This window comes from Mauremys reevesii, linkage group 6 (genome assembly GCF_016161935.1).
Source record: "Mauremys reevesii isolate NIE-2019 linkage group 6, ASM1616193v1, whole genome shotgun sequence".
Lineage (NCBI taxonomy): Eukaryota > Metazoa > Chordata > Testudines > Geoemydidae > Mauremys > Mauremys reevesii.
In genome coordinates this window covers 66540169-66565027 of record NC_052628.1, presented here as the reverse complement: position 1 = coordinate 66565027, position 24859 = coordinate 66540169, and the positions used below count along the sequence as shown (strand labels likewise).

The following is a 24859-nucleotide window of genomic DNA, read 5'->3' as shown; positions in this document are numbered from 1 at the left end:
TCCTGCTTTGCTACAAATTGAAGCTCTACACAAAGGACTGATGACCCATTCCAGCTGGGGATGTACTCCAAAGATTTGATTTGAACCTGCAGTTTATTCTATCACTGCTACAAGCCTGAACCAAGAACTTTGCCATTACTGTATGTAATTGATTCCATTTACCCAATTCTAGCTCTCATCTTTATCTTTTTCCTCTTATGAATAAACCTTTAGATTTTAGATTCTAAAGGATTGGCAACAGCGTGATTTTTGGGTAAGATCTGATTTGTATACTGACCTGGGTCTGGGGCTTAGTCCTTTGGGATCAAGAGAACCTTTTTTCTATTACTGGTCCCCATAACGAGTGGCACTGGTGGTGATACTGGGAAACTGGAGTATCTAAGGGAATTGCTTGTGTGACTTGTGGTTAGCCAGTGGGGTGAGACCAAAGTCCTCTTTGTCTGGCTGGTCTGGTTTGCCTTAGAGGTAGAAAAACCCCAGCTTTGGGCTGTAACTGCCCCGTTTTAAGCAATTTGTCCTGAATTTGCACTCTCAGTTGGGTCCCGCCAGAACCAGCATCGTTACAGCAAGGGGAAGGTATTTTCACCACTGTGTCTTCTAGACCTGCTGTTAGCAGAGTTAGATGACACAGATTTATCTACACTAGTGCTTCCACCATTGCTCCAACTGGTGGAGCTGCACTTATGTTAGTGCAATGGTGGGAGATTTCCTGAGAAATGCCGCTACTGATGCAGCCTTGGCATGTGGAAGGTGTGGGGAGCTGAGCAAATAGGTGTGCATGGTGAAGCTGTGTTCCACAGATGCCCATCCACAGCAGGGCAGAGTGGCATTGTAAAAAAAAAAAAAAAAAAGGAAAAAAAAATAAAAAAATTAAAAAAAGGTGGACACAGGAGGAGGACTGTAGCCAGTGGATCTAAAAATACACATCTCTTGGCTGAACACCCTTCATGAGCAGGTGCACTGTGGCTGTGGAGTAGCTCTGCTACTGCTTCATGACCTAAGCAGGGGAAGGGGGATTCTGTTTATCCCCATCCTGGTGGAATTCCCCCACAAGTACTTTGAGGGAAAAACCACTGCCCTCCTAAGAGCAAGTCAGAGTGTCACTGTTGTGTGTGTGCCCTGTGAGTCCAAGCAGCAATTCTGGATCAGTTAGTCAGAATGCCTCTTTGTGGCTCCAACTGCAATGCAGCTGCTCATCCCTCCCTACAGCATGGGTCGTGGCTTCAAAGCCACAAACTGACTCAATCTCTGGTTCAGGTTTTACTCCCAACCATTCAGAATTGAAAATATGAGCTCCATTAGAGCAACTGCGCTGAAACAACTTGCATAAATGCCGTATGCACACAAAGACCATCCACTTAGCTCTACTGCGGAGTATTGTTTAGCTGACCTTTGCCTACAGAGATGTAAATGATATTTTCTCTATCTCAGAAATACTCTAAATCTAATACAACAATAAATACTTCGAACATCTACAGTGCCTTTCATCCGAAGCATCCTGAAGCACTTTACAAACATTCATTAATGTAGCGTTTTATGGCACAGTTTGTACAAGTGATATGGAACTGAACATTTGTTACTGTAATTTTAATGAAATAACTAAATTGTGTACGTATCATTGGGTAAAAATAGAAATTGGACATGTTCATCTTTGTAGATCAGTATCTTTTGGATCCAATTTACTTTACCCAGTAATCAAAGGATATAGTGCAGATAATGCTCCAGCCTTAGCATTTTACTAATGGATCATACTTAAGGGCAATGACTCTGACTCATCTACTAAAAACTGATCACAAAAAGCTCAGAAATGGACAGAATCTTATAGTCAAACAACAGATGGGGCCTTTGTTATTTAATCTTTATAAGGAAAAAAGTTCAAACGTGAAACCATACAAACTATGGGGGGCTAGTTTTGATAGCCCTTTTGAGGTTGAAACTCAATGAAGAAGAAAAATTGAAAGAAAAAGAAAACTACTCAAAGAAAGGATACCTACAAAAATAGTCAGACACTAGAATCTTTAGCCAGGTTCTTTGAATATTAACCTGATCTTGAACAAGTGATGTATGATGTAGTGTGGCGACTTTTTACTGTAATTTAATAGACTTTTAAAAAAAAATGTTCTGCAATAATCTCTGAATTTCTACAGCCTAATTTACAAGAGTACTTAAAAGCCACAGCTTTAACTGATGACAAGAGGTGTTCAGCATCTCTGAAATTCAGGCCACTGGAATCCATGGTTGTTATTTCATTTTAACAAATTAGTCTTGATTTGCAGGCAAACATGATAGGCTGGGATCAAAGTGAGATGAGGATATATGTGAAAAAACTCCACACAAATATTGTTTGCCTTTGGGGAGCTATGTCACATATACATCAGAGAAAATACTACACTTTGTGTTCTTGTTGTACTTACCAAATCCTTGGCATTTAGAGACACATCATCCCACCAGGGGGACACAAAGTCATATTCACAATTCAAAATTCTTTTAAACATGTACTGGTCTCCCCTTTCATCATAGAATGGTTCAAATCCACAAAGTCTAAGGGGAAAAGAGAGCGAAATTTATCAAAGATCTAAGTGATTTCAGGCTCTAAGGAACATTCCCCTATGTGATTTTTACCTACTACACAGCTCTTTTCCCACCCTGCATGTGAAAACAAAACTACTTTTAATTAAAAAAATAAAAACAAAAATAACAAACCTTTGCTTGGGTCTTTATACATGTCACTTTAAGTGGTCCCTATATGTATATATACACACATTATAGGCAGGGCTGATCACATTATTAAGGTTGCCCGACACTTTCCATTATAAGACAGACTTCAACTGTTTGAGCTGAAATTGTCCATGCTGGTTGTCTGCCTCGGGGTGGATTTTTTGGAAACATTCAGGCAAAATAGTTCATTTGTTTCTGAGAATGATGCTAGAGAAAATGGTGTTTGGCCCATGTTTGACCTTGTCTTTGAGATATTCTAGCACCCAGTGCTTTGGAGCAGAGACTTGACATTTGGTACGGGGTGGGGGAGGGGCGGGCGCAAGTCCAGGTTCAGGCATCTGAAGTGAGAGCAGGGAGACTGTCTCTCCTGTGATCTCAGTAACACCTTGCTGGACCTAGGAAGCATGAGGGAGAACTTCAGAGGGGACAAGAACTGGATCTTCAGGAAGGTAACAGGCTGAGACAAGGAACCTCGTGGAGAGGAAGGACAGAAACTGGGATTGGGAGTTGGGGTGCAGGAAGACTGGGACTGGCTGGGCAAGGCGATTGGTACTGGGAGCCAGGGAGAGAAACAGGGGATGGAAGTGGGGGGACTGGGAGCCAATAGTTAGTGAGGAGACTGAGATTGTATGAGGAGCCAGAGCAGAGACAAGGACAGTCTGGGAAAGGAAAATGGGACTGAGGGGGGATGAGAAGCTGGGAGAGAACTAGGAGTGGCTGGGCAAAAAGACTGGGACAGGGAGCTTTGGACAGGGGCATTACTGAGATTAGATGAGAAGCCTAGAGAGGGAGATTAGGACTGGGAGCCAGTGAGGATAAGGAATGTGGGCAAGGGATGTCTGGAGGCTAGGGTGGGGGAGAAAGGTAGATTGGAGGAGGCACCAGGAAGAGGAGAACTGGGACTGGCCAGGCAAGGAGACTGGGGAGAAGGAACTGAGGTGGGTGAGGAGACTGGAACTGGGAATCCAGAAGGGTGAGACTATCACTTGCTGGAGGAGACTGGGAGTGGAGATTGGGACTGGCTAGTTGAGAAGAATGGGATGGGGACGAGGTACCAGGGGTGGGGAAGAGACAGGATCAGGTTGGAGGGGATGAGGCAGGAGTCACACTTGGGGGAGAGGGGGATGGACAGAAGAGCCTATGCTCATGGGAACACAATATGCTACAAAGCCTGGAATAGAACCCAAGATTCCCAAGTCTCACCATTCCTCTGCTGTCAGCAAATATCTCCCCTTAGCAATGTGTCCCTCCTCCTCCTCCTCCAGTGCTTGTCCACACAGAGGATTATAACCTATTACTGCTCTCAGTTACTCCATTCGCTCAAGTGGCAAAAGCCCGTGCAGTGGGGCTAACGGTATCACTCTGATGATGACTCATGTGGGTGGCAACCGGTTGCTATAATGGAATTCCTGTATTTTCAGTTTGCTTTTTTAAAAACTTAAGAAATCACATTAAAAATACTAGAAACATTAAGATTCAGTCAAGAACTCAAAAGTTAGGAAGTACCACAATTAAGGTTGACTGTGTAACCTTAATTTGGGCTCCTTAGAGTACATATTATGATACAGTCTAATTACATGACTATATACCATTTTTTTTCCTATGGAATTTGTCTAATTCCTTGCACAGATTGGACCTACTCTGGGGATGAATCAGGGTTGTGCAGTGATGGAGGCTGTTGCCTGTAGGACCACTGCCTTGTTTGTTGCAAATGATGAGAGGTGTGCATGGAATGACCGAAGGGACTGCAGGAAGAGAAGGGATGGTTCTCTAAGTTAAGGCTGTTGAGTGCTGCCCTGGAGAAATGGATTCTGTCCCTGCCTCTGCCAGAGAGTTCCTGTGTGATTCTGGGCAAGTCATTTAACCCAGCATTTTTACAGATCACTGATTATGTGCACGTCAGTTTCTGGAGACTGATGAGATAGCTCTTCTGCAGATCAGACCCTAGGCTGAGTGCTCATAGTTGCAACTGAAGTCAATGGAGCTGTGCTTTGAACATATATAGTGCTATATGAAAATGCTACAAATACTCTGAAAAGTTAGGACCTAGTCATTTCAAATTGGGCATCCAAAATGAGAGGATACTTTTGACCTTAATCTCTCCGTGCCTCAGTTTCCCACATGTAAAATGGTGATATCATCCCCTCACCTCCTATGGGTGTTATGAAGATAAATTCATTAATGTTTGACACATTCAGGTACCACAGCGATGAACAACATAGCAAAGCCCAGGAGGAAATTAATATTTCTCTCTTCAGAACAGGGTTTTAACATTGTGCAGTAAATAAGCCTAGGGCCACACTGAACAATGGGGACAAACCAAAATACTGAATAGCTGCTCTTTAAATGAGCATCATCCATTCTGTGTACTGAATGAGGCAGGGATCCTGTGGAAAGAGAGTATGTAATGTAATTTCAGACTGTATCACAATGTACATGTACAAGGGGGTTGAACTAAGGTTAAATTAAAATACAAAATAGACCACAAAAAAAAACAAACAAAGAAACTAACCAAAAAAATCAAAACAATACAAAAAACAACCACACATACCCAGGAAAGCTAGTTATGTCACTGGATTGCTTGGGCCAAATTCAGTGGTAAATCTAAGTGAGTTTAGCTTTAGAGAAACATACGCTTTCCTATCACTTCATGATGTATCACACATAAACCCACTCTCTACACTCCCTTATGCATACACTTGCACCTATTTAACACTACGTAATTTATATATCTCTGAATTGGGTCCACTGGTTACAATCCTGCTCCTACTGAAATCAATTGTAGAACTCCCAATTATTGTATACAACAGCTGGACTTTAATCTGGTATGTACAATGCATTCCAGTAATTTATCTGAATAATGATCCCATTTGCAGATGAGATACATTCAACGATATTTCAGATGGAAGGCAAAGACACAGAAATGAGTGACAGTCAGACAATACACTGCCTCTTGTTTGCATTACACTAACCAGGCTCATCATTTTACAGTAATCTCCCATCTAATCAATAAGTGTCCTGATGATACAGAGGATTAGTGCATCTGCTGTCATATTCTAGGTAAATATGACAGGTAACACAAGATAAAGATAAGAAAACAATGAACTGCATAGAAAGTGAAGAGCAGTGCTATTAGTTAAATAGAACAGTAAACTCCAGTATCAGTTATCTTAGTTTTGAAAAAACAAATATTTTGCATGCTATCTTGTTTTTTTTTAAATGAGAGAGATGCATTAAAGCTCAAGAAACTAATGTTTTGAAAAAGTAGCTGCTTGCCTGTGGGTGGAGTGGCTGCATCGTGTTATACAGCGAGCTCAGAGACACCAGCCTAAGAATATTCTTAGAACCATATTCATGCTCAAGGCTGGCAGAGGTGGATTCGATTACAGCAGTAGAATCTTTGAGTGCTCTATTTAAGTGGGTGGGAACGGACTGCTGTCCTCTTGACCTCCTCACCCCCATTTGTCTGCTTCTCCCACCATCATATTTGTGCTGGCTTCAGTGATGCCCTTTTCCCATGGAATGCCCTCCCTCCACTGGTCTGTAAGGTCAGTACTCTACCAAGAGCTACCAAGATATGTAGTAGAAATTAGGTAACTAATAACAACAAGTCTGAGGAGCAGTCAGAGGCAACTAATATTTATTTACAAAGCAAACAATATATTTAATTCACATAAAACGTACATGTTTTGACTATCTTTGTTCCCAACTTTTGTATATGGCTTGTCTTCTTAGCATATCATGGGCACTACTGGAATGTAAATAAAAAATAATAGCAATCATGCATCTACTGACATACAGAAGGTTTATGGGTCAGATACTTTGCTGTGCTAGTCTCTACCGATATAGTATGGGGGCAAGTGAATGTCAGGGAGCTGGTAATGGTTCTATGATCATAGGTCTAAGTTCACACCCTTGAGGGAGTTTAAGTGTCATCCACAAACTTTATCCGGAGTGATTTTGTGTTTTCTTCCAGGTCATTGATAAAAATGTTAAATAGTGCAGAGCAAAGAACAAGTCCATGTGAGACCCCACTTAATGATGACCCCCAGTTTACATTTACACTTTGTGACCTATGAGTTAGCCAATTTTGAATCCATTTAATGTGGGCGATGTTGATTTTGTATCATTCTAGTTTCTTAATCAAAATTTTGTGTGGTATCACATCAAATGCCTTACAGAAGTATATTACATCAATACTATTATCTTTATTCAAGAAAACCTGTAATCTCATAAAAAGAGCTATGAAAATGTTTGACAATATCTGTTTTCCATAAAGCTCTGTTGACTAGCATTAATTATATAACTGTCCTTTAATATTTTTAATTAATTGAGACCCATATCAGCCGTTGCACTGTTTTGCCCAGGATCAATGTCAGACTGGCAGGCCTGTAATTACCCACATTGTCCTGTTTACCCTTCTAAAATAGTGGCACAATATTAGCTTTCTTCTGGAACTTCCTCAGTGCACCAAGACTTCTTAAAAATCATCTAGAGAGTTCTTCAGCCAGCTTTTTTAAAACTCTTGGATGCAAGTTATCTGGACCTGCTGATTTAAAAATGTCTAACTTTAGTAGCTGCTGTTTAACATCCTCCTGAATTACTGGCGAAATTGAAAGTGTTTCATCATCATACAATATGCCTTCATCATCTGTTTTTTCCCCCCAAACAGAGCAGAGAAAAACACTTCTGCCTTTTCTGCATTATTATTAACAATTCTGCCATTTCCATCCAGTAATAAACCAATATAATTGCTAGGATTCTATTTGTTGCTTACTGTACCAAACTCTGCTGGCCACAAGTTCTCGTGTCCTTTTGGTTCACCTATCAATTTACTACAATTACTAGCTTCTGATTTATATTCATTACTATCAACTTTTCCTTTCTTCCATTTTATGTGTGTATGTGTTTATATGTAATATAATTAATATATTCATTTCACTTCCTTTCTAAACCAGGTTTGTTTGTTGTTGTTTTTTTAAATCATTATGGGCTTCTTTCACAATTGTGGCACTCTGGGCTTCAAATAGAATGTTCTTAAACAGTTCCACATTATCATTCACACTTTTCTTTTAAAATTCTTTCTCCCAGTTGATTTGGCTCCTACTTATTTTCAGCTTTGTGAAATTGGCCCTTTTAAAGCACAAAATATATATATTGCTGGTTTGCACTTTATTCTGTTTGAACATAAATGTGTTCAAGCCATGATCATTTGTACTTAAGCTACCACTAATTTTTAGTTCCGTGGTTTCTTTATCTGTTAAGAGGAAGTCTCATACAGGAGAATTCCATGTTGGATGTCACACTTTTTGAATTAATAAACTGCCATCTATCATATTCAGAAATTCTAAGGACATTTTAATACTGGCAGCAGGAGACCTGCAGCACATGTCACTCGGATTGAAGTCCCAGAGCTCTTTTTCCTATACATTATAGATGGATACTTAAGGAGCAGGTCATCCTGTTCTCTGATGTGATTTGGTGTTCTGTACCAGACATCAGCAGGTGCCCCATCTTGGTGTTGTATCTAGGGCAACCAGACAGCAAGTGTGAAAAATCGGGACAGGGGGTGGGGGGTAATAGGAGCCTATATAAGAAAAAGACCCAAAAATGGGGACTCTCCCTATAAAATCGGGACATCTGGTCACCCTAGCTGTATCTGTTAGGACACTGATCCATAAGGATTCAAGATCATTTTCCTCTGAGTTGTCAGTGACTTGGAAACAGATAATGTTTTTGACAGTGCCACTCCTCCTCTTTTGCCCAGTTGATGTTTCCCATATAGGTTATAACCAGTGATTTTAACATTCCAATCATGGAAATCTTCCCACGAGATTTCAATACCTACTAGGTCAAATTCCAATTCCTGTTGATATGGTGGCTCATCACTGTTCTGCCACCTGCTCTGTCTCGCTCTTATTTTCTGCCCTGCTGCTTCTCCCTCATCTAAACGTACTAGAACACTATAGCAAATCATCAGTAATGTTAACTGGCATTGAAATACTAAGGTATAAAATCGGTCCATTTTACCATCATCAGAGAGGACCCAACCCTGCAAGGTGTAGAACAACCTCGATCCCCACTGACTTCAGAGGGAGGTTGCACACTCAGAACCTTTCAGAATCTGGCCTCTATCTAAGATCCCTCTTATTTCCTCCTACGAATGCTTTCAACACATTTCAGGAACAATCCCTGACAGTGATCCAGCAGGAAGCACCAGCTCGCTGCACATCGGCTCAGCAGTGTAAAACCACCTCAGCTTCCCATCTTCAGGTTCTTTCCTGTCCTTGCACAAAATGCACCAAGTAGTAACATTGTGTAGTTTCCTATTTGTTAGAGAGCTGACATCTTGCTGCTTATAACCATGGACACAATGATTAAATAGTGGGTGAAAATGACAATAATTGCTGTAGTGCAGTTGCATGTAGCAGCTAGTTTACTGAGCCCCCATATGAGCTAAGTCATGCATAATGCAAGAGAGTACTTCCTTTTCTGAATATCAAATGAAATCTCAAATGTAAACAGTGGGGAAAAAATCCTGTAGTTCTCAGTGGGCTAAGGAATTCATTCAGCAAGACCAACTGAAGCTCTTGTAACCAGCATAATTAAAGAGGAAATATGCTAACAGCATCCAATTTGACCAGAAAAACAAGGTTTCTTCAAATCAAACCTAAATCCTTTTAAAATTTAACTCCATCCAGAATTGTGCAGAGCTAATGCATTAAGAATGACACAGCTATAACTGGGTGTCACTGCATCAAGGATTAGATTTTGCAGTAAAGTAGAATACAGTTGTTCTAGAGATAATCTGGAAAAAAACATAATTGCACATTGACTACTATCTGTAAAAATGCCTCACCAATTGCAACATTCCAATGCTATCTGGCTTTGTTGTGGGTTCTTATACAGGGTACTTGCACTTATTCTGTCTGCTCCAGTTGTAGGCTCTGATAAACTAATCACTACGTACTGCTACAAATATTTTCACAGCGACTCATTAACACCATATGATAATGTTTGTAATGCTTATCATGTGAACTGAAAGAGAGTTTCATAGAATAGGTGACTCTCCTACCCATTATTACTACTGCTCATGTCTATGCTTCTACTCCAAATAGTTAAGTGTTCCACCTAAGCCCATGGTCTTTTTTTCTATATTCAAAGTTAGACCAGTTTAATAAAGCTGTGATTTGAAAATGATTTCAATAAACTGGTGCAAAACACAGTGTGGACACTCAAGTTAACTTAAATCAGATTTATATTGATTTACCTTAAATCAATTCCTTACCAAATTAAGATAAACCAGGTTTAAATTGAATTAAGAATGTCCACATTGTGTTTTGTACCAAGTAAATTAAGCGGGTAAAAAAAAAATCACAATTTTCATTAAACCAGTGTAACACTGACTATAGACAAGGCCTCATATTTGTTAACTACTATGTGCCTCTCTAATGTGGGATGGGATTTCTGGAAATGTCTTTATAGAAGAATACAAGGCGGATCTTCTGCTGGTGTAAATTGTCCATTAACTTCAATGGAACTACTATAATAATTTACAATAGCTAAGGCTCTGCCCCAATCAGGGGCGGCTCTAGACACCAGCGCGCCAAGCAGGCGCTTGGGGCGGCCGTTTCCCGGGGGGGCGGCATTTGGCTCCGGTGGAGCTCCCGCCGGCATGCCTGCGGCGGGTCCCGTCTTCCCGCGGCTCCGGTTGAGCTCCCGCAGGCATGACTGCGGCAGGTCCGCTCGTCCCGGGCTCCGGTGGACCTGCCGCAGGCATGCCGGCAGGAGCTCAACTGGAGCCGCGGGAAGAGGGGACCCGCCGCGGGACCGGGGAAGGGCGGCGCAGCGCTCCGCGCTGCTTGGGGCAGCCCGATTTCTAGAGCCGCCCCTGGCCCCAATATAACTTACATTAGAGAGGAAGGGGTAAAGCTGGATATAAGAGAACAAGGTCTGAGATGTACTCCAGGGCACATTTGTGGCAGGTCTTGAGACAGGGAAACAAATTTTGTTATAAGAAAATAATGGACAACAAAATGATCATAGGAATCCAGAAAAGTGGGTCCCAAAATGCACAACTGCCTGTGTTCCTCTTCAATACACAAACCACAGATCTGAGGTTTACACTAATAACTTATGACCTGTGTGTAGCAAATCTCCTCTAAGAGAGTCTTTCATTCTTTCCTATCAATCAGACTCTAATTTCTTATATTAAGGAGATACTGTAACCTATTCTTTTACAGGAAAATGAAAGATCACTGATCTTATTTATGCTTTATATAAAAAAATTGCATTTCCCAAGATTTTGTATTAAAATAATTTGTCAGCAATATATATGTGTATACACACACACACACATATATAGAGTGTGTGTGTGCGCATGTGTGTGAGAGAGTGTGTATGTATATAGTACGTACACACACATTATATATAGTGTATGTATATAGTACGTACACACATACACACACAGAGAAAATCCTGTTTTCTTCCCCTTCCCAGAATGTACTGAGTGAAATCATTCCACAAACATGCTGCACAACAAGAGAAAACAAATCAGCCTAGCGTCAATGTTGCCACAGGACTAACAGAAGTCACTCATTCTCCCATAAAGAGAAGGGTCAGAACAACAGATGTACGGCATGCAGAATGCACAATGACCTTCAACTGTCAAAAACCTTCTTCAGAAGTGTTTAATTTATGCAAAATACAAAAACTGCAATACTGACCACTAAAAAACCAGGCCATTCTTATTTAGATACCAAACTACAGAGTTAGGTGCCTAACTTTAGGCTTCCCTGTTTGAATATTTGGGCCTAAACTGGGCAAGACAGTTGTGTAAACAGTGCATACCACTGTAGAAACCTTATTTGCCTAAAATAATTTGGGACACTTTGGATCTTACAATCCTTTGTCAGTTATATCTCTGACTACAGAACAGTATTGAGTTTAACATCGAATATTTTGTTGATTATGAACCATTTCAATCCAGAAATAGGGCAAACAAACTTCTTTTTCTTTTGAGTGGGCAGGCCATGCCTCTCCCACTCTCTGGGTCCAACAGCTCACCATTTCTTTTCTGCTTAACTGCATGGCAGACTTCCAGATGAGAATCTGGATATGAATCAGCAGCAATGGCATTTGAATCATGGCACCAAAAATGTTGGAGGCTGAAGTCCCCAGAAACCCTGGTGCAGTTGTGCTCCTTGCTGTTACAAGGCAGCTCAATTGCAATAATGTGCTTTGATTTCTTTTTGGCTCACTGTGTCTGCTCTTTTGAAAAGACAATTGCTTCTATTTTCAACTTGCATCAGAGCACAATTCTATTTTATTCTTTTCTGTCCAGGTTTTTGTGGCATACTCCTCGCTGTAGAATATCTAAGTACACTAGTAATTTTATTTACAATATAGTTTAGTAAGTGCACTGTTCCCCAAAAGGAAATACATACTGTGTGCCAGATCCTCTGCTGCATCTGAGGAGCTCTCAGCTTTGTGCTTCCTCATTCCTGTGGTGCTCTGTGCCAGGCTGGGTCCCTGGGCTGCGCTAAGTTACACCAGTTGCCAAGATATTATGGCAACTGGCACTTGCCAGGGCATAAGGACAATTCCTGCAAGCCAGCTAAACCAGCTTTAGGGCAGCTATTCAGCAGCCGAGTGGGGGAAAGCTCCCCTAATGCAGCCCAAGAACGTACAAAGTTCATAACAACTACGGTTATATCCAAAATCTTTGTGGGATAATTGTATATCCTTAAGTATTTATTAGTGGCAAATACAATCTGGCATTGCCTATGATATTTCCAATGTAGATCTTTTCTACAGCTCATAAGTGCTTTACTGTTATTTATTTAGATATGAAGAACACTATTTTACATGGTCTTTGTCCTTAGGCGCTTAAAATCTAAAGAGGCAAAACAGATATGAAAGACAGGGAAAAGCTTTATTTACTGTATTTAACCAAGATTTAAAAAGAATTACCCATTATTCAATGTGTCCAGATATCACTTGGAGTAATATGTTTATCCTGTATAAAGTATCTTAAAAGGGATACTTAAGCAGTCTAAGTACAAAGTTACGTTTTTATTGGGGGATATCAATAATGAATCAAGTTATTAAAACACCGAAACATGGAAATGGAAATATTGCCCTTGAGCTTTTTCAACCCAAACACAACACTGTGCTAGAAATATGGCACATAAATGGCCCATCTAGTTTCATTGTCCGTGCTGAGTGAAACGCAAAAAATAAACATAATGTCTAAAATAAATGATTTTTACAATTCTTTCATTTTTAATGAGTGTTTGCAGTAATTTAGCCAAGCGATATTATGATATATATGACAAATGTATTACTTAAATCATCTCTGTACTCCTTCAACCTTCAAATCATTTAAATACCACTAAAATATAACCCATATAAAACAAATTAAGAATCTTTTCACTTTCTGTTAGCACAGTTCAGAATGTCAGAAAAATCTGTGGCCTTGAAAATGAAACATCAAAATACCGTATTTTATATTTCACTTGGTATTACTGTCTAAACTTACAGGATGTAGGTGATTATTCCCAAAGACCACATGTCCACCTCTGGGCCATAAGCACATCCACGTAGAATCTCTGGTGCTGCAGATGACAAAAACATTGTCACTAAAGCAAAAGTTTAATGCAGAAATAAATAATACTAATAAAGGTCAGGAATTTCAGACATGTCTGACTTCTTAACTCAGAATGTAATTGCAATGTGTCCTCTTCAAGTACTGTAGAACAAATAGGGCCTGACATTGAAAGTCTTTACTTAGGTAAAAAGCAACAAAGAGTCCTGTGGCACCTTATAGACTAACAGATGTATTGGAGCATAAGCTTTTGTGTTGGAGCACGAAAGCTTATGCTCCAATATGTCTGTTAGTCTATAAGGTGCCACAGGACACTCTGTCGCTTTTTACAGATCCAGACTAACACGGCTACCCCTCTGATACTTTACTTAGGTAAAACTCCCATACACTGAGTAAAGAGCAACGGGAATTTTCCCTGAGTAAGGACAGCTGGCATGGACCACTAACTTGTAAAGTCAAGAGTGCAATTTAACTTTGATCTCCAATCTGATTTTAGAGAAGAAACCAGATCCATGAAAGGGATAATGGGCAGAAGTACTGTAGCTTGAGTTTTACTGATTACATGACATTTATATTGTTTTAATAGTTCCAGTAATTCTGAAGTTAAGTTGGCTCTATAATTAAGGCTGAAACCCACTCTCCATTACAAGTCTTTTTTCGGACCCCATCCAGGTCTCTCTGTGCCCAAATCTATTTGTTCTAGATTTTCTCATGTTCAGTCTCCCATGGGAGGAATAGGGTGCTGTTCACTAAAGACTGACACTCTTGGGCGTGGAAAGCTGCAAGAAGGATCACTCCAGAGTCAAGAACTTTTCCTTGAAAAAGCCCTGTTGCCCAACTCAAGGAGTTCAACCCTGGGAACAGACAGCAAGAGCATTCCAATCAACTGAAATTGCCACAGTAGGGCACAGGGGAGAGGGAGTGTCTGAGGAGACTCACAATTCTGAAATAGCAAAGAGAAGTCATTATTCACCAGAGGAGCTCAACCCATAGATGATGCTGAAGAATAGCCAAGAGCATGATGTGTGCTACATGTAAGATATGCACTTGAAGCCTATGCTTGATATGTGATACATACTCCTGTTGTTATGCACACACCTTCATGCACACTACATATGCCATGATGTGCCTCCTTGAAAATACCCCTCTTTTCCCCACAGCTCTCAAACGTTTTGTGTTTTCCCCACTCCCTGATAAGTTTCTGACCAGCCCTGTAAGCTGTTGTACTCCCCTGAACACCATTATCAGAAGCCTCTGACTCTGCCATCTGCCAACCAGCCATATCTTCCTGGGGCAAAGTAGCCTAATATCAGCGAGGGAGCCAAATCTCTCAGTGAAGCACAGGAACACAACACTTGACATGATGCAAAGATGAGACCCACCCATCCCTTTCCTGCATCCCTTGCCACATCAACCTTCAGTTTGCCCTCTTCTGAATATGCACTGCAGTATTGTCCTTCGTGAGGCCTATGGGCTGGAATAGTCACTACTGGCTCTCCTATAAGGGAACTCCCAGTCAATGGATTTGCAAGAGCAAGAAGATAGTGAAGTCTCTCTGGGCCCATTCCAACAGGCCCTTATTCATCCCTCCTCCTCCCACCCCATGGGGTAAAGGGGATAGATTCCCCTGAGGACTACTGCTACACTCACAGCCTCCTGCACAGGCAGGCGAGTTTACGTGGCACAGAAGGCTTTGTGAAGACCCTCTGAACTTGGATGAATTTCACCGATAGTGCTATTATAGCATACAGTTCTTTTAAAAAATACCATTTGCCTGTCAGACAAATGATAGAAAACAGCTAACACACTGACTTTATATGTTATATTTATGAAAAGCTGAAAGTCATTCTTTGTAGTCTGTATCATTTTTATGTAAACTGTCATTTTGATTCTCCCATGGAGGCAAACCAATATCCTCCTGCAGACAAGATGCACGTGAGCAGTAAGACTTTCTGCAAAACTATAGCAATTAAAATATGGAGACTGAATCATAGAATCTCAGGGTTGGAAGGGACCTCAGGAGGTCATCTAGTCCAACCCCCTGCTCAAAGCAGGACCAATCCCCAGATAGATTTTTACCCCAGATCACTAAATGGACCCCTCAAGGATTGAACTCACAACCCCGGATTTAGCAGGCCAATGCTCAAACCACTGAGCTATCCCCGCCCTCAGTGAATCACTGAGACATCCTGAAGAGCAAAATGCTCATGGCACTTACTTTGTGCTAAGAGAGGAGGAGGAAGTGAACAAACATACAAACACATATCTTGTATAACTTATATCAGAACCAAATGCCAGATCCACACTAAGCCCATCTCTACGCGGGCTTAGATTACTTAGGAAAGTTAAGGAGAGTCAGCTAATGGTATGAGGTCAACACATATCAATTAAAGCATGTTAAACCTCTGTGTGGCTGCTCTTATTCAGGAATAATGTGGCTTTGGGTCTCTGTAATTAATCCTTCTCTGAATCCTCCAAAAACTACTTTTGCCAGGGTAGTTTGTTTTGTTTGGTGGGGCTGGACTCAGCTATAATGGCAAAAGCGCAGTTTTGCTGGTATTAGCTGCATCACTAGGAATGCTTTGCTGTTTCAGTATACTGGATTAGCATTACCACTTTAGCACTCCTGGTGCAGACCTGACCTAATGTGTCTTGTCCCAACCCCAGAAAGATGCACTATTTTTCCTCCTCTCTCTTGGGCTCTGTGGAACTTCAGGAAATTCAGTACTAGGAGTTTCAATTACATTTACCCAACTCTTGTAACTTTATTGTGACTATCGGGGTTATTCTTACTTTCTCTCCAAAGAGCTGTTATGGCTGGGGAGGAGGTTGGGATGAGCTCCCAACACCTATAAAATGTTTATAGAAGGCCAATGTCTAGGATGGCCTCTGACAGTCAAACTCCCCATCATTTGTCTTCATGTGGTGCAGATATTTTCATTAAAAGTGAGGTGTGTGAAAGACAGGCATCTGGTGTCTTTAAAATAACTAGACATTTCAAGGCAGCCTACTTAGGAGAATGAAATCTCTGATCTCAAGCCCCCATCCATGGATTAAATGAAACCCAGCACTGGGCAGTGGTGACATCAGCACTGCCTGTTGATGATCCACCAGGTTTATGGCAACAAGGTGGGAAGAGAGTGGGCATGTACTTAGTCTAACTGGGGAAAGTTCCTTTCACTGTGATGTGTGTCAGGGATGGCAACTGATACGCTAGAGGCTGGATATAAGGAGGGGTGAGGCTGGCTTGTATGCCTCCTGCCAGGGACTACTGCTAATGATCTTTCTGCCCTCTGCCAGAGGTTCACCCACGTCAAGCCTGGCAGCCCTGGGCCAATTGGATTTCTGGCAGCCAGTGTCTGAACTGCCCTCTAGAGGGTCAGAGAACCAGCGGCCAGCGTGAAGAATCAGACTAAAAGCAGTGACCTGCAAAGCCAAAGAAGCCCCATATTTCAAAAGTGGCAACACTGGGTACATCCAGTCTGACATGTAAAGGTATAGAAGTCACTGATGTGATGGTAAGGAGAGGTTTCAATGTGATGGATGGGGAATGCAGCGAAGGGTTTGGCCTTAGGTTTTAAACACTCCTATGCAGGTGACAAAAGGGGGCATAACAAAATGTGGGTGGCAGGGAGAGGAAAGCTGAGGAAGATGGTGTGTGCAGTTATTAGAGTAAGTGACAGACTGACAGCTGTTAAAAATTCAAAGTGTGTCATGTTTCTGACATCAGTGTAGGCATCTCAGCCCGGACGTGAAGAAGAGGAGGAGACTTCCTACCAAGATCTGCAGGTGTTGGCAGACACAGCAGCCCCCAGCAGCTGCTGGTGGTGCTGGGTGATCTGAATGCACACACAGGCAGAAACAAAAGAGGGTATGAAATGTGTTTGGGAAAATGCAGCCTAGGCACTATGAACGATGAAGGGAAAATGCTACTGTATTGCCAAACAATGGATGATAGCCAATACTTGATTCCAAAAGAGGGTGTGTCAGTTAGTTATGTACATCAGTGGTGGAAACAAAAGCCATACGATGTTGGTGAGGAAATCTCAGTGGTGTAGAGTTATGGGCTACAAATCGATACCTAGTTAGATGGTAGCACTGCAACACAAACCTCCCATGGCAATGATTGTGGTAGAGTGCTGGACAAGGAGGAATTAGGCTCAAAAGAAAGACGATTTGAATACAGAAAGTTAAGAGAAGTGCAACAGAGAAGTTTGTGCAAAAAGTACAGAATATGTGTCCAGAAACTGATTTGCCACCAGATGACAGAGTAGAACCACCCCAAAAGAATGTGCATTGTGGAAGTGAAAAAGGTTTGTGGACAATGTAGATGGGGAAAACCAATAGCAAGAGAGAAGTAGCAGTGGAGAAAGTGCAAGCAGTGATCCAAAACAAAACAAACAAACAAAAACAGAGCAGCAAGAAAAAGAAATGAATCCATTGCTGGAAATAAAAACAAATAGAAAGAAGCTGCCAAGTGAGCAGTGAAAAAGGTCAAATAAAGTGCCCTAGATGAGCTGTATGCTGAGCTTGTAAATGACCCACAGGTGGCTGGCAAAAAGACATATGGCACTGCAGAAATGAGATGCAAACGCGGGGAGGATGGTATTGAATATCATTTGTAAAAGATGATCGGGGAGACTGTGCTACTAACACCTGAACAAGGAAATGAGAGGAGGAAACAATACTTTGAGACTCTCTTAAATGAGGCAAATCCCTTTAGGATGGAGTTGCCAATATGTGATCCAAATGAAGGGGACCTGATGAGAAGAAGATTTCAAAATGAAAGTATTAGGATTGAAGTCCAAGTCCATGCTGTGGCTGACAAAATCCAAGAAGCACAACATCACTGGTTCAGACACATGCAGAGCATGAATGAAGGGGACCTGATGAGCATAGCATGGCAGGAGAGGATGGTAAGAAAGACTCCAAAGAAAGCTATCAAAGCGATGGATGAATTGCATCAAAGAATATGGTAAGCAGGTGGACCTTAGTGCTGCCTTGGACAGACAAAGATGGAGGATGCTTGCATGACCCAACCCTAATTGATGGGATAAGGGAAAAAAGAAGGGTTACTGGTCTGAAGCTTTGTTAGTCTGTTGGAGCAATTGCGGTATACAGTACATAGCATGGGGCCAGCAATACAGTACTCAAGGGTTAATCCTGGGTCTGCAACCAATTCCCTCTGTAGCATTGTGTACATTACATAACCTCTCTCTCTTCCTCAGTGTTTGTCCTCTAGGAACAGAACTGAGACCTCTGGCTCATTTCACATAGTGCACCAAAAAGATGGTCATCACTACATACCAGGGACGGTAAAATGGGGATAACATTTCCTTATCCAATAGGAGTGTTGTGAGTCAAGTTAGGGGTTCGTACAGCACTCTGAGGATGTAAAGTGCCACATAAATGCCAAATTCTACTGAACTGCTGTTGTCAGAAATTCACTTTGCAGAAACAATTAGCTGGGGATTCTAAATGGGTTGAGAAATTCCTTCCAGCTCCTGTTGACTCAGAGTTTTATATACGTTTAATGTTCCTTCCAAAATGAAAAATACAAAGAATTAGGTTTGAATCTGTTTGATGCTAAGGGCCCTCAATACCTTAGAGAGGCAATAAGCACACCAAGGATTGGACCCTTAATGACACATCACCACCACCCAGTCCCCTCTTCCCAATCACTGCCATGCAAACCTCCTGCTGCCTCCTTCTCTCTGCACATATATGCAGTACAAACAGCTGAATCGTCACCACTTTGGAGGCTGCATTATGTGTTTGCTTCCTCTTCTTCACACAATCTTTTATAGTTACAAAAATGGAAGCATAACAAATGGTTTCTGACACTGAGAAATAACTACAGCTTTTTGACATTTGCAGTTTAGTAGAAATGGCAGAAATTAGCATGGACATTGATAATCAATACCTAAAATACAATTTTATGAGACAAAAGACACTAAGAATAGCTTTAATTCCAAGGGATGTTTAGTTCCTTTGTTTGCCTGATAAAGATGTGGCAAAAACGAATGTATGTATTACTTGCATCCTATTATCCGTTACATTACAAGCTAATAGCGTAATCTTGCTGCCTTCATCAATGTCTTCCCATTTCCATTCGTTTCTATAGTAACAAACATCAGAAAGCACGGTCTGCAATATTGTAACTATCTGCTCCTTCTCTCCCTTTTCTTCTATATACCCCGTTTACGTTTATTCTCTTCAATCCACATTTTCATTAGCTAGTGACACTACTTCACAGGTATACAGACTTTACACTAAAAATAATCACTTCAAAGAGTTTGGATACATATAGAAGTTAACTGACAGGTTTACTCAGTGCTTCTTTTCTGATCGGGGGCACCAAAGACTATGTCTATACATCATTTTGGAGAGAGTGGGGAGCATGCCTCCCACCTTGGGTCAACAGACTTTGGCTGCTAGCGATTTATAAACAGCTGTGTAGACAGCACTTTGAAGTTGCAGCTCAGACTGGAGTTTGGGCTTTGAAGCCTACCCGCCCTCCCTAGCCTGAGCTGCAACTTCAAAGTGCTGTCTACACAGTTATTTTTAGAGTGCTAGTGAGAGGATCACTAGCTCGAGTCTGTCAACCCAGGCTGAGAGGCTCACTCCTGCTTGCTCCAAAATGCTGTGTAGACACACCCCAAACTGCAATTAAGTTCAGGTGAATACATCCTATAAACCAAATCCTGCTCTGGAGTCAGGGAGTTTAAAGCCAGAAGAGACCATCAGATTATCTAGTCTGATCTGTATATCACAGACCATCACCGCCACCCAGCATCCACACACTAAAAACCTTTCCTGTGATGGTCTGGAAGTTATCAATAGGCACAAGAGAGTTACACCTGGCCAGGGAGATAAAAGGCCATAAGAGGAGGTTCTTTAGGAGCAAAAGAAAGATGAAGAAAACTGTAAGTCCGCTACATAGTGGGGAAGATGAGCTAATAAGTGAAGGAATCAATAAGGCAGAGGTGTTTAATGACTATTTTGCTTCAGTCTTCACTAAAATGGTTAATGGTGACAAGATGCTCAACACAATTAATATCAACAATGGGGAAGGAGTGCAAGCCAAAACAGGAAAAGAACAGGTTAAAAAATATTTAGATAAATTAGATATATTCAAGTCAGGAGGGCCTGATGATATTCAACCTAGGAGACTTAAGGAACTAGCTGAAGCAACCTCTGAACCATTAATGATTATCTTTGAGAGCTCACAGAGGACAGGTGAGGTCCCAGAAGACTGGAGAAGGGAAAACATAGCACCTATTTTTAAAAAAGGGAACAAAGAGGACCCAAGGAATTATAGACTTGTCAGTCTAACTTCAATTCCTGGAAAGATACTGGAACAAATTATTAAGCAATCGATTTGTAAGCAACTAGAGGATAATAGGATTATAAGAAGTAGTGAGCATGGACTTGTCAAGGACAAATCATGACAAATCAACCTAACTTCCGTTTTTGACAGGATTACTGGCCTAGTGGGTGGGGGGAAGAAATAGACGTGATATATCTTGATTTTATTAAGGCTTTTGACACAGTCCTACATGACATTCTCATAAGCAAACTAGGGAAATGTGGTATAGATGAAATTAATATAAGGTGGATGCACAACTAGTTGAAAGACCGTACTCAAAGAGTAGTTATCAATGGTTTGCTGTCAAACTGGGAGGGTGTTATCTAGTGGAGTCTCACGGGAGTCCTTCCTGGGTCTGGCACTATTTAATATTTTCATTAATGACCTGGATAATGAAGTGGAGGGTATGTTTATAAAATTTGCAGATGACACCAAGCTGGGAGGGTCTGCAAGCACTTTGGAGGTCATGATCAGAATTCAAAACAACTCTGACAAATTGGAGAATTGGTCTGAAATCATCAAGATGAAATCCAATAAAAACAAATGCAAAGTTCTTCACTTAGGAAGGAAAAATCAAATGCACAAGTACAAAATGGGGCATAACTGGCTAGGTGATAGTACTGTTGAAAAGGATTTGGGGGTAATGGTGGATCAGAGACTGAATATGAGTCAACGATGTGATGCAATTATGAAAAAGGCTAACATTCTGGGTTGTAGTAACAAGTGTTGAATGTAAATATAAATAATCGTCCTGCTTTGCTCAGCACTGGTGAGGCCTCAGCTGGAGTACTGTGTTCAGTTCTGGGTGCCACACTTTAGGAAAGGTGTGGACAAATTGGAGAGTCCAGAGAAGAGCAACAAAAATGATAAAAGGCTTGGAAAACCTGACCTCTGAGGAAAGGATTAAAAAAAGTGGGCATGTGCAGTCTTAAGAAAAGAAGATTGAGGAGGAGACCTGATAACAGTCTTCAAATATGTTAAGGGCTGTTATAAAAAGGATGGTGATTGATTGTTTTCCATTTCAACTGAAAAGTAGGACAAGTAGTAATTGGCTTAATCTGAAGAAAGGGAGATTTAGGTTAGAAGGTGGGAAAAGCTTTCTAACTTTAAGGACAGTTTAGCTTTGGAATATGCTTGCAAGGGAGGTTATGGAATCCCCACCACTGGAGGTTTTTAAGAACAGGTTGGACAAACACCTGTCAGGGATGGTCTAGGTTTACTTAGTCCTGCCTCAGTGCAGGGAGCTGGACTGGATGACTTCTCGAGGTCCTTTCCAGCCCTACATTTCTCTGAGTCTGATTACTATTATTTATTATTTGTATTGTAGTCGTGTCTGGGAGCCCCAGTCTGGACCTGGACCAGGACCCCCTGGTGGTAGGTGCTGTACAAACACAGAACAAAAAGGCAGTCCCTGCTCCGAAGAGCTTAAATCTAAGTAATGTATTGAGGAACATCTTGCTGCCCTAAGGAGCCATTTGTACCCCCAACTTGCATATGCTGCTGACTACAGCATATATACCAGCTACTTGCAGGGCTTAATATAGCCTAGCAATAGACCATGGGAACACCTCATAACCAGCAGGCCCTGCTCTCTTGAGACTTTAGGGCCTCATCCTGTGAGGTCCTTAGCACCCTCAACCTCTATTGACTTCAGTGGGAGTTAAAGATTCTCAGCACCTTACAGGATTGGGACCTCAGTGAGGATGCCAGTGTGGTAGCTAGATGCCTGCAGTAGGCGTAGTGCCATCTCCCCCCTCCTGGCAGCTGGGGACAGGCATGAACTGCTGTGTTATTGGCAGTAACTTTACCTACTGCAGGGGAGAGCAGACACACATTGGTAACTCGGTCCTCCTGCAGGGAAGGGGGAATGCATCTACTGTGGCATTTCTAATTCCCAACCCTCCAGGAGGTATAGTGGGGGTCAGCAGGGACATTTCTATTTCCTTTCATCCTTGTCCTCCACAAGGGGGAACAGGAAGCAGCATTTCTTTGACACCCATCAATTCCTCTCCTCTGCTCCCTAAATACAAGAAGTCACAGGGCTCAAGAAAAAGATCCTAAAACTGTCAAGTATCAGAGGGGTAGCCGTGTTAGTCTGGATCTGTAAAAAGCAACAAATAGTCCTGTGGCACCTTACAGACTAACAGATGTATTGGAGCATAAGCTTTCATGGGTGAAAGCTTATGTTCCAATACATCTGTTAGTCTATAAGGTGCCATAGGACTCTTTGATCCTAAAACTGTGACTCTCTCAATAAATGGAGTATTTTAATAGCAGGGTCTGGAACATTTCAGTTCTTTATGTAGCGATGACCATTTTTGTGGTGCCCTCTATGAAATGAGCCAACGGTCTCAGTTGTGTTCCTAGCAGGCAAGTGCCGGCATTGCAGTTTACCAGCTGTTATTTGATGCTTCCAGTTTTGTTATCTTCCAAGTGCTCAGTAGCTCTTTTCTCTTAATATTTGTCCCATAAGTTAACGAGGGCCAGATGGTAAGACTTACGGGACGCTAACTGCTATGACTGCCTTTTTAATTTTTTCCAAGATTGGTAACACATTTGCTTTTTCTTTAATTGAAGAGTTTTGTTCCCTCATTTTGGTGCAAGGATGGCTTTGTATTTTGTCCTTTCTGCCTATACACTGTGTGTTATCTGTGTTTGGGATGCAAGCCAGTTAAAAATGTATGGTTACACTTTTCTATTACATATTAAGCATATGGAAATGATAGTCAGCTGTGTTCATTTTGTGGCTGACTTATTTTCTCCCCAAAGCACTGGACATACTACGTTCAGCGCTTAATTATTAATGGCCTATTAGCATTACAGTTTCCTGATTCAGATCAGGACCTCCTCCTCCTACTCGGCAGCTTGGGAGCCTATTTTTGTCTGAGTAGGATTCTCTGTGACTTCTTGTTTAATTTTCAGCATCCAGGCTTTTTCTTTTTTATCCGTGTTAGTGGTGCCTTCTGTTATTAAAAGCCTCAGGCTTGTGGTGTATGAAAGTGTTATGATTTATTTCCTTTTACTGAAATGCTGTGAAATCTAATATGAAAACCCACTACATACAATTTAAAATATGTAAAGTTACATTAAAAGCAGGTGTTGCCAGCAGTAATATATTATTTTCACATTATATTTTGTATTATTGCAATGCTTTGCCATTTAATAATTATGATTGACTATTTGAACAGTTTAATTAAACTCTACTTGCAAATGGTGTATTCAGTTTGGCCTATTCCTGCAAAACTGAAGTCCATAGTAGCTTTGCCAATTATTTCCATGGATTCAGGATTAACTATCTGAAGAATGGGCTTCTTCCACGCCAGAATCCATCTTTCGTCTGAATTCAGTAATTAGAGCTAAATTTTCAGACAATAGAGGCTGACTTCAGCAAAGGTAAAAATATGTATCTGTATTTGTACATGCAAATCAGTTATAATACATGCAAATAACTGCTTGCACATGCAATTACTTGGTTTGTATGCAAAAATATGGGTTACACATTTTTCCATAGCCCATTTTTCCATTGCCAAGTCAACTTTCACTTTTGGAAAATGTAGACTTCAGTGAAGAAAAAGGAAACATACCAGAACAATATAGCTAACACGACTCATTTTATAAATTGCATGCTTAGTGCCCATGACTAATACAAGGTAAAACAGTGTCATTAAGACTCTTAAGAGAACTTTGGTCAAGGCTTGTCCAATATCATAACATAAAAACCAACATAAATATTGAATAACCTAAACTGAATAACTACTTAAGCAATAAAAGTTGTAGCTGCTATGTATTGTACTTCATGGGTTACAGTCAGAAGCCAAGTGTTGCATTCAAGTTACATGTACAATCGTGCACCTGATTTGTTCATGCAGTTATTATGACTGCACATGCATATTAGTCATTTATGCAAATAAATGGCCAGCTAGATGTTATTGTGCAGGCAAGCCCCCAATTTGCATGCATAAATGCACTACCTATATATGCAAATCATAAACACAACTGCCTGAAAAAAATCATGTGTTGCATGCCTCCCCGCCTGAGGACACAGACTTGCCCTAGCTCGGCTCAAGCTAGAGCGCTAAAAATAGCAGTGTGGACGTTGCTGCATGGATGGAGGTTCAGGCTAGCCAGCAGAGCTGAGACCCAGGGAGTCAGGCGGGTTTGAGCTC

At 41.2% G+C, this 24859-nt stretch overlaps 1 protein-coding gene across 9 annotated transcripts in view; it reads right to left on the bottom strand.

Annotated features, from left to right (window-relative positions):
* The window catches only part of CAMK4 (calcium/calmodulin dependent protein kinase IV), a 277800-nt gene that overhangs the window by 5644 nt on the left and 247297 nt on the right, over window positions 1–24859 (bottom strand). For all 9 annotated transcript variants that reach the window (XM_039543587.1, XM_039543578.1, XM_039543580.1 and 6 more), the window contains 2 exons: window positions 13259–13334; window positions 2415–2541 (listed from right to left, as the gene is read on the bottom strand). In XM_039543587.1, coding sequence (XP_039399521.1) covers window positions 2415–2541; window positions 13259–13334 — 203 coding nt within the window. The remainder of the gene's footprint in view (window positions 1–2414; window positions 2542–13258; window positions 13335–24859) is intronic.